This window comes from Hyperoodon ampullatus (genome assembly GCF_949752795.1).
Source record: "Hyperoodon ampullatus genome assembly, chromosome: 6".
NCBI lineage: Eukaryota > Metazoa > Chordata > Mammalia > Artiodactyla > Ziphiidae > Hyperoodon > Hyperoodon ampullatus.
In genome coordinates, this window is record NC_136919.1 from 113,196,907 (window position 1) to 113,207,143 (window position 10,237).

General features: G+C 41.0%; 1 protein-coding gene across 4 annotated transcripts in view; it reads left to right on the forward strand.

The window, feature by feature from the left end:
* Window positions 1–8,472, forward strand: part of PPP3CC (protein phosphatase 3 catalytic subunit gamma) — a gene marked incomplete at its 5' end in the record, with an annotated part of 89,598 nt that extends 81,126 nt beyond the window's left edge. For 2 of the 4 annotated variants that reach the window (XM_079706504.1, XM_079706503.1), the window contains 2 exons: window positions 6,501–6,530; window positions 7,628–8,472. In XM_079706504.1, coding sequence (XP_079562630.1) covers window positions 6,501–6,530; window positions 7,628–7,845 — 248 coding nt within the window. In that variant the 3' untranslated portion in view covers window positions 7,846–8,472. The remainder of the gene's footprint in view (window positions 1–6,500; window positions 6,531–7,627) is intronic. The other 2 variants (XM_079706502.1, XM_079706505.1) reach the window with 1 other exon arrangement.
* Between the last annotated feature and the right edge of the window lie 1,765 nt (window positions 8,473–10,237).

Genomic DNA, 10,237 nt, shown 5'->3' on the forward strand with positions numbered 1-10,237 from the left:
TTGTTTGTTTATTTTATTTTATTTTTGGCTGCGTTGGGTCTTCGTTGCTGCGCGCAGGCTTTCTCTAGTTGCGGCGAGCAGGGGCTACTCTTCCTTGCGGTGCACGGGCTTCTCATTGCAGTGGCTTCTCTTGTTGTGGAGCATGGGCTCTAGGCATGCGGGCTCAGTAGTTGTGGCTCACAGGCCCAGTTGCTCCGTGGCATGTGGGATCTTCCCGGACCAGGGCTCCAGCCCATGTCCCCTGCATTGGCAGACAGATTCTTAACCACTGCGCCACCAGGGAAGCCCCCAAGCCTGGTTTCTATCGAAGAGAAATTAGTGCATATGTCCACCGAAGGATGTGCATAAGAATGCTCACCTTAGCTTTACTCATAATAGTCCAAAATGGGAAACAACAAAATGTCCATCAATAGTAGAATAGATAGATAAATTGTGTTATATTTATACAATGGAATTTACTCAGCAATAAAAAATAACATTATGAATACATGCAAAAACATAGTTGAATCTCACAGACATCATGGTAAACTAAAAAAGCTTCCCTGGTGGCGCAGTGGTTGAGAGCCTGCCTGCCAATGCAGGGGACACGGGTTCGTGCCCCGGTCCGGGAAGATCCCACATGCCGTGGAGCGGCTGGGCCCGTGAGCCATGGCCGCTGAGCCTGCGCGTCCAGAGCCTGTGCTCCACAACGGGAGAGGCCACAACAGTGAGAGGCCTGCGTACCGCAAAAAAAAAAAAAAGCTACACCAAAAAGAGCACAGACTGTCTGATTTATATGATGTGCAAGAACAGGCAAACTAACATTTCTGGGTGGGATCAAAGTGAGGTGGCGGGGAAGCAACCGCGGCGTATATGGGCCTCACGGTGCCTCTCGTCATGATGAGCGTGTTCTGGGGCTTCGTCAGCTTCTTGGAGCCCTGGTTCATCCCTGAGGGTCCCAACTGGGAGTTATCATCACCTTGCTGGGGACCTGTTCAGTTTGCTGTTATCTCTAGTCATGAAGAGATGTTAAATCACCTCCATACCTAGACCACCTTCCTTGATTTGCCTATTTTGGCCATCAGCTGCCTTAAACATTCACAGCATATTTGAACATCTTATTCTACAATGCAGTATTTTTTTTCCCGTCACCTTTTTTACACTTTGATGAATTATGTACCTACTTAGACTGTGCAGGCTCCATAAAATGTCTATGCACTCCTCGGAGATAGAAAATGCTGTTCTTCTGAGAAATATATGACTCTCTCTTTGGAACCTGTGGATTTGAAGGTGGCTCCTGCCTGCTCACTACATGGGAATCATCAGTGTTTAAGAACTGTTACAAGACAGGAAGACTCCAGTGGGGCGGTCAATAGGAGAACATGTTCAGAGGGAAGATCTATCCCACCAAAATTATGCCAAAGTATATTTTTAGGATGAATTTATTTCTGCTATCTTTTGGAATAAATTATTTTTCTGTTTTCAAAAAAAAAAAAAAAAGAACTGGGACTTCCCTGGTGGCACAGTGGTTAAAAATCCGCCTGTCAATGCAGGGGACATGGTTTCGAGCCCTGGTCTAGGAAGGTCACCCATGCCATGGAGCAGCTAAGCCCACGAGCCACAGCTGCTGAGCCCGCATGCTGCAACTACTGAAGCCCGCGCGCCTAGAGCCCATGCTCCGCGACAAGAGAATCCACCGCAATGAGAAGCTTGCGCACTGCAACGAAGAGTAGCCCCCACTCACTGCACTAGAGAAAGCCTGCGCACAGCAACGAAGACCCAGCTCAGCCAAAAATAAATAAATAATTATTTTTTTTTAAAAAAAGAGCTTCACCGTGTCCCAGGCACTGAAGTGAAACACTCGATAGGTATTTGTGCTTTCTGTTCTCAGAAACACAAGCAACAAGAACAAAAAAGGAACTGGCAGGCTCATCAATGGTAAAAGAAGTCAGAATGGCACGTCCTCTGGTGGGAGCATATGGACCCAGAAGGAGCACAGGGGACTTCTGGAGTAGTGGGAATGTTCTATATCACTATCTAGGTGATAGTTACACAAGTGCATGCATATATAAAATTGTATTAAGCAGTACACTTCAGATTTATGCACATCATATGCCTCACTTGTGTGTTTTATACCTTAATTTTGGGGGGTTAGAGTTTCTCAATCAGAAAGGGAGTTTGCCTCTTTGCCTGCAAACCATATCCTACAACAGTGCCTCAGTCACCTCTTCAACCAGAGTGTCAGTTCTGAAAATTACGTGGGCATTGACTTTAAGGAGAGGGCTTTATGGAACCCAGGAATGATAAGGTTGATATTTGTCAGAATAAACAGATCTGGTCAAGCAAGGGGAAGAAACGTGAGATCAAATCATTGGATGACTAATTCTAGGCAAGAAAACTGGAGTTGAAGCATTAACAACTTAAAGCAGAGTTTCACTGCTTTTTTTGCCCCCCTTGTTTTTTGAATTGCTTCTACTTAAGTTTTTCTTTTCCTTGTCACCCTGCCTCTTATAAGAATTCTTTGCATTTTGTGAACATTCCAGGGCTATTGATTAATAGGAACAGCCCCCTTTCCCCCTCTTCTTTTTATAGGATTGATTTCCTCCTCTTTCAAATTGAATACTGAAATATTAGAGTTGTTATTTATAAGGAAGAGTGAACATTTTCTCCTTGGAAGTATAAAATTAATTTTCTTAACTTCTGTAGTTTCATAGGAAGGATCAGTAAACTTTCAGATTGAATTTTTCCTCTCAGATGTGCAGTTTCTTGTAAGCAAAATACTTTTCTGTCATTGCTCTGCTTATTAGTCATGTGAAATATTCTGAGAGCAGCTCTGACAAAGCATTTTAGAGTTAATGGGTAGTAATATGGGTAAAGAAAAAAAGGAACATCCTATACGTTCTTTCTTGAAAAGTTTTGGAAATTTGCTGATCCACAGAGTTGTTGTTTTAATCTGAATGAAATTTTTCTAGACCTTGACTTGAAAGAGTAAATCTGCAAATCTGGGATAAGTAGCAAAGAGAATTTTATGGATGTGTTATTTGGAGATTTGTTGTTTATAATCCTTGGTCTATCTTTTGTTCTCAGTCCCAAATATATGCAGTTTCTCTTCATTACTGATTTGAATATGAGTGTTTTAATCAATATAGGATTGTTTATTGATACTCCAAAATTGATAGAAATCTCAGGAATGTGTAAGAACAAAACTAAAGTTGCAGCCAACCTTTTAGAGCTTCTTATTCTCTCTTATTGATTGACAAGAACTGAGTTTATTTGTCATTTTCCCATCAGAGTCTCAGTTCCACAGGTTCACTGGCAAACTGGAGCATTAGCTGAAAAAGATCTTTTATTGTTCATGTAACTTTACTTGGAGAGCCTTCAACCAACAATATCCCATCCTATATGGCCTTATAGCCTACATTCATTTATACCCCACCTTGTTCCACAGGGGATTTGAGTAAGTTACAGTATACATCCAACACAGTGAAGGGAAATAAATATGCTTGGAAATTGGAGCACAAAGGAAAACAAACCAGTGAAAGCCAATAGTCAGTCACAAATTTGACTCCAAGCTTCCTAGTAGCCAAAGTAAAGAGGGAAGACCATAAGATAAAAAACAGGTCAGTTATAAATTGGACTCCATCAAAAGTTTTAAAGTTTTGTGCTGAAAATGGAACCATCAAGAAAGTGAAGGGCTTCCCTGGTGGCGCAGTGGTTGAGAGTCCGCCTGCCGATGCAGGGGACACGGGTTCGTGCCCCGGTCCGGGAATATCCCACGTGCCGCGGAACGGCTGGGCCCGTGAGCCATGGCTGCTGGGCCTGCGCCTCCGGAGCCTGTGCTCCTCAACGGAAGAGGCCACAACAGTGAGAGACCCGTGTACTGCCAAAAAAAAAAAAAAGAAAATGAAAACACAACCCACAGCATGGTTGAAAATATTTACAAAGCATACATCTGATAAGAGACTAGTATCTAGAAACTGTAAAGAATTCTTGTAACTGAATAATAAAAAGACAAATAACCCAATTAAAATGGGTAAAAAATTGAATAGATGTTTTTCCAAAGAAGACATACAAATGGCCAATAAGCATGTGAAAAGATGTTCCACGTCATTAGACATTAACCACAATGAGATACCACTTTAAGCCCACTGGATAGTTGTAATCAAAAAGGCAGAAACAAGTGTTCGTGAGAATGGAGAGAAAGTAGGACCCTCATACACTGCTGGTGGGGATTTAAAATGGAGCAGCACATTGGACACCAATCTGGCAGTTTCTTAGATGATTAAACATACCGTTAATCATATGACCCAGCAGTTACACTCCTAGTTACATACCCAGAGAAATGAAAACATAGCCACACAAAAACTTGTACACAAATGTTCATAGTAACAGGCTCTGTAATAGCCAATAAGTGGAAACAACACAAATGTCTATCACCTGATGAATGGATAAACAAAATGTGGTATATTCATACAATGGAATACTATTCAGTCATAAAAAAGAATTATGTACTGATACAATCCTCACATGAATAAACCTTGAAAACATTATGCTAAGTGAAAGAAGCTAGTCACTAAAACCACATATTATATGATTCCACTTATGCGAAATGTCCAGAACAGGCAAATCTGTAGAGACAGAAAGTACTTTAGGGGTTGACTGTAAAGTTAGGGGAAGGGATGAGGGAGGGAAATGGGGTTTTAGGGGGTGATGAAAATGTTCTAACCATAGATTGTGGTAATGGCTACACAACTCTTAAAATCATTGAATTATCACTTTGAACAAGTGAATTTTATGGTTATGTGAATTATATTTCAGTAAAGAAATCTCATTCAGTAAAGAAAAGTATATTTCAGTAAAGGAAAAGAAAAAACAGTTTCTCAGTTTTATATGACTGTTTCTTGTAAAGAATATCCTTCAGTGCAGGCTATCTTAATACCCAATGCAAAAAGCAATTCTAGGAGGACCCAAAACAATGTGATACTAGTACACATTTTGCCACAGACACAGCTTTTAAATTCTAATTAAACCGACACTGTGTATACAATTTCAGGTAAAGCTTTGTTCTCCCACTTCTTAACAGTTGCTTTAGCGATGTACTGTTTGAAGGCACTATCGTTTTCTTGTGAAAGTTTGTTCTATGTGAGGAGATTTGAGAGGGTGTGACATTGCTTTAACACATGCCAACACATGGTTGACAAATGTAAGCAGTTGATAAGTTGATTCCAAGTTTCCATTTTCCCCATTGCCTTCGGAAGTTAATTTTCAGTTCTTCCAGTTTCTCCTCTCTGATTGATATAAAAAGCCTCAGGAACAGCAAACTGTTACTGTTCATTATCCTTCCCTGCCTTCTTTTAAAAAATTAGGATTGGAGGAACTAACAGGGTTCTCCTAATAAGATCTTTCTTGCTACAACTGGTAACCTTTTCATATATTAGCGCTTTTACTGTCTTAAAATGAAGATGCAAGAAAGTTTACCTGTTGATACTAATTTTTAAATAGCTTCCTTTTCCAAAAGTGAAGAAGAGGGCCTTCTTAGTAATTGGCCTGCTCTCTTGCACAGCGAATGGAAGCCACGTGGGTTGGAAACGTCAGCCTCTGCTGTGTCTCTCCTTCCAGATGGTACATAAATTTGTATTCAGAATTGAATAGATGTATGCCTTTGCCAGCTTAGTACTCCACCCCCGGAAAAGAGATAACCCCTCACTTATAACCCATTTTTCTCTCCTTCCAAATGCCAGTCTGTTATTCAACGGCCACTCTCTTTCATTAAGGACAGTTGGACCCCACACAAGTTGCTTGAAATCATTAAGAAATAGTTTTAAATAACTTCCCCCTCCCCGCCCCCGCCCCCGCCCCCGGTACGCAGACCTCTCACTGCTGTGGCCTCTCTCGTTGCGGAGCACAGGCTCCGGACGCGCAGGCTCGGCGGCCATGGCTCATGGGCTCAGCCGCTCCGCGGCATGTGGGATCCTCCCGGACCGGGGCACGAACACGTGTCCCCTGCATCGGCAGGCGGACTCTCAACCACTGCGCCACCAGGGAAGCCCTAAATAACGTTTTTTAATAGAACACAGCAGCTACAGATCTAATATCATCTGAACTATCACAAACTAAAGAACAGTTGTAATATTAAATGATTTGACTGGACATATTTTGATATGTGAATGTTAAGACATAGATTAGCAGCTGGCTATCTAAAATGAGGAAAACGTCGTAACTCTTGTTTCTTCTAGTCAGCTTGATTGACCCCATTGTCTTAGCTGTGGATGACATTAGCTAAAAGGTTCTCGTGCCGCTCACAATGTGAACAATCTTAGAAACTCTCCCCACCTCATATTTCCCCCCAATTTAGTTTTTCGCAGTAATCCTGTCGCTTCTCTAACTAGTCGACTTTTATTAGGGATGGGAGTAGGCTTAAAGGTGGGACGCTGGGATGTCTGTGCTGGCAGCAGTGCTGTTGGTTTACTCACTCTTTTTCTGCCTTCATTTTTGCATGCCACTGCTCCTGCCTCTTACAGCCACAGTAGAAGCAGTAGAGGCCCGGGAAGGTATGGCCATATTCCTGTGATAGATGTGATCATGTGTCTGTCTACTAGTTTTAAAAGCTTTGTCAACATTCGAAATCTTTTATTATTGCATCACCAGAACTGTAACAGTGAGGAAAGGAAGAGATATCTCTAGGCGTGCTCACAAAGTATTTCCTTTGTGTCCTGTATTTGTATTAATTTAAATGACCTTCTCCACAGCTGAAGTCCTTTCTGGGCTCTCTCAGTTTTAATGCAATGACTGAAGCTTAAGCAACTGGTCATGGGGGTTCAAATGGTGTAATCTCATAGCCCTTCCATATCCAAGAGGCATCCACTTGATTATCAGAAATTCAAACCGTCAGCCTCTTTATCTAATGATTTCAAAGGACATCAAAAGTGGAGGCAAAAGTAGATAGGAGTTAGTTGGATTTGTTTCTGAGGTTGCCCTAAGTCAGTCAAGCTAAATTATCTTTGTTTCTATGAAAACAAATTTTAAGTCACAAATTATCTATGAATTCTGAGGATGAAAACCATTGGAATCGATAAACTTGTGTTATAAATTTAATTGTTCTGTTAGATAAGATGGTTCACAACGGGAATGCCTTTCCTTGGTGATACAAAAGTTCAGTCAGAAAGAAAATATCTAGGAACTATTGTTTAGATGGCTTTTAACTTACATTCAGCTCCTGGTTGTGCAAGATAAAAAGCTCTCCTTCTAAACTTTTTTGTGTGGTCTATGTGATGTTTGTGTTAGAGCAGCTACTCTGCTTAACTTGTTCTGTTATTCTAGTGTTGCCTTTTTTTCTCTCTCACTGAGCACGTTTCTGGCCCATAAGAGACTCTTTCAAATGTATTGGGGCTTTTTGTCAGGTCTACTTCTGCTGTGATTAATTGAGCTATGAAAATGACTTTCAGTTTCCGTGGCCCTTTGGGCCTTAAGGAAGCAGTAGCTTCAGACCAGGCTAATTGAAATCAAATATTGCTCAATCCCTTCACCAGACATGTGCTCCACAGCCACCCTTCTGTATTTTTCTCTAGGAGGTTGCTGTATGCTAAGATACTTAAAGCTGGTCGCTTTACTGTCTAATTGAGCTCCTCCCTTTCCTGTTTTTCTGTAGCCATCAGAGGGTTTTCGCTTCAGCACAGGATCCGGAGTTTTGAAGAAGCCCGAGGTCTGGACCGAATTAATGAGCGGATGCCACCCCGCAAAGATAGCCAGTACTTTGATGGGCCGGTGAAATTGGCCCAACCAAATGCTGCGCACAGGAGTGACAAGGGGAGAAGAGCCAGTAATGACTCAGAGCCCTGCTGTGGCACAGGTGGATCCAAGACTTAACAATCAATTTTATTTATTTATTATTGGAAAACAAAACAAAAACAACTGAAACAACTTAAACCTGGAGGTGCATTCATAATACACTCTGCATTTACTCTGTAAGAAAGGTGACCATTTTATAAATTCTTTTAATTTATGTTTAATATATACATAAAAAGTGAATGTGTTTTGTTTTTCCTTTTTTTTTCCCCGTAATTTTTAGGAACTGATCTGATTGTCTGATACATAGTGAAGTCTTGTGCTATAAAGGGGACCTTCCCCTAATAAAAGGGCCTTGGAAACCTCTACCCTGGGTTTCTGACTTGAACTAGCCAGCCTTTTCTCTTTTTTTGGAGGGTAATATCTTTCATTTCAGACTAATCATTTTTCAAACACAAAAGGGTTTTTTCTTTTCTTTCTTTTTTTTTTTCCTTTCTACAGGGTACCATTGAAGAAGATCTCTTAGATTTCAGTGGCTAAAACGTCTCTTCTTATGGAAAACTTGATTATAGTAGAACTCCTAAGTGAATAACCCAAACCCAGTGATTTTAAGGGTCAAGGGAAATGTTTTCCATAAAAACTTACTTTCTTCTGAACTCTCAATTACTCAATGTATTCTAGTATGGCGAAATAAAAAATAATGAGGGATTTTCGTAGAGTTACTTAAAATTTGTTCATCTAACCGTGGGCATGATTGATTGGTTTAAACTTCCCTTAGAACTTTGGAGGTTTCTTAACTGTTGCCAGATCCTTTTGCTTTTGTTTTTGAACACTAGGTGATTTACCCCATCTGCAAAGGAAGCGACATTTCTAAATATTCTATAAATGCCCTCTGTAGAACCTTCGATGGTAACAAGTGTTTATGCCCTTCTGTGTTACTGCATCAGCTCTCACATCTATCCTCCCCGTCGTCCGTCTGTTTTTCTGTGTCAGCATTTTTGAAACCAACTGGGGTAATGGAAACTGACTAGGTTAAAATGGTCCCCCTGTGAACTGGAAGTCTTGCTAAAGGGCATTGGATGAGTGAGGATTTCCTGTCTATCAATTACTGGAATGTTCCTCCATTTTTCAACACTCATTATATTGAACTGTGTGTCAGTCTCTGTCAGCATATTTTGGAATACAAAAACAAGTGATCAAATACAAGGTTTGAATAATCTTTCCTTAGTTTTTCAAGTCACAACCAACTAGTGAAGGAAATTTCAGGGATCCTTAGGCTCCCATTTTTGGTTTAGCCTGATGACAGGTGCCATGTCATAATACTCACTGGTCAGCCTTGTAGTGAAAGTGCATGTCTGGGCCACACTACACCAAAGTGCATATTTGTGGAATTCCTTAATGTCATTTGGGATGTAGGAGTCCAGCATGAAAGCAAGTATCCCAGACAGTAGTACTTTATGTTTGGAGCTTCAAGGACACCAGAAACCTTTTCTCAAAAAACATAATTTCAGGGAATTCCCTGGCAGTCCAGTGGTTAGGACTCTAGGCTTTCACTGCTGAGGGCCCAGGTTCAGTCCCTGGTCGGGGAACTAGGATCCCACAAGCCGTGTGGCACGGTTCAAAACAAAACATAATTTCATCAGAAGAATGAGGGTTTAGCCCATCTATCTCTGTTTTCCTATGCCTTGCTAACAGTTCCCAGTTTGTTTATGACAGAGATCAAAGCACTTTGGAGATTGGAATCTGGTGGCTAGACTGCTCTGTTAACAAAAAAGATAGGAAGGATGTTGGGAAGGAGAGGAAAGATCTCTTACTGGGTTGTGAGTAAAATCTTTGAAAGAGGAGAGAAAGAGTCTCCAGTCGCTGTCTTTACTGATCATCATTTCTTTATAATCAAAGAGGAATTCATCACCTGGATATCCTCATACTCCTCCCTCCCCCAATCCCAATAGGGAGAGGGCCGCTGTTGTGGAAATCTCACCTAATGTGACAGTCAGTTCACAGGACAGGTTTGATAGATGGGAGTCCCTGATTCCTTTCTCTTTTCCATTGAGGCTATTGTTATACATATACAGTCCACAGGTAGAAACCGTGGGCTTCAATCTTAAGGGCTTCAATCAGCAGGCAAATAGTGAAATAGTTACTACAAATCCTTATAAGCAAAAAGTAGTATTAGGAAAAAAAAAAAAAAAAGACAATTACTTAGGAAGGTCTTCATTTTCTTCCCAAAATGAAGTAGTACGATTAAGCAATTTTCCTTGACCGAGCCGTGCGAAAAGGTGTATTTTACAGATAACTTTTGAGCTGTTGAAGGTTCAGCCAGAGTAGAGAGTTAAGTGGTCACGATTCAAGAAAATTGGAGGGGGTTTAAAAGAGCATAGCAGCAGCTCTGGAAGGAAGTTAAGTTTGAAGATCCTGTTGAATTCTAAAGGTTAAGGCATTTCTTATGTTCTGTAGAAAGCTGGGGTGTGTA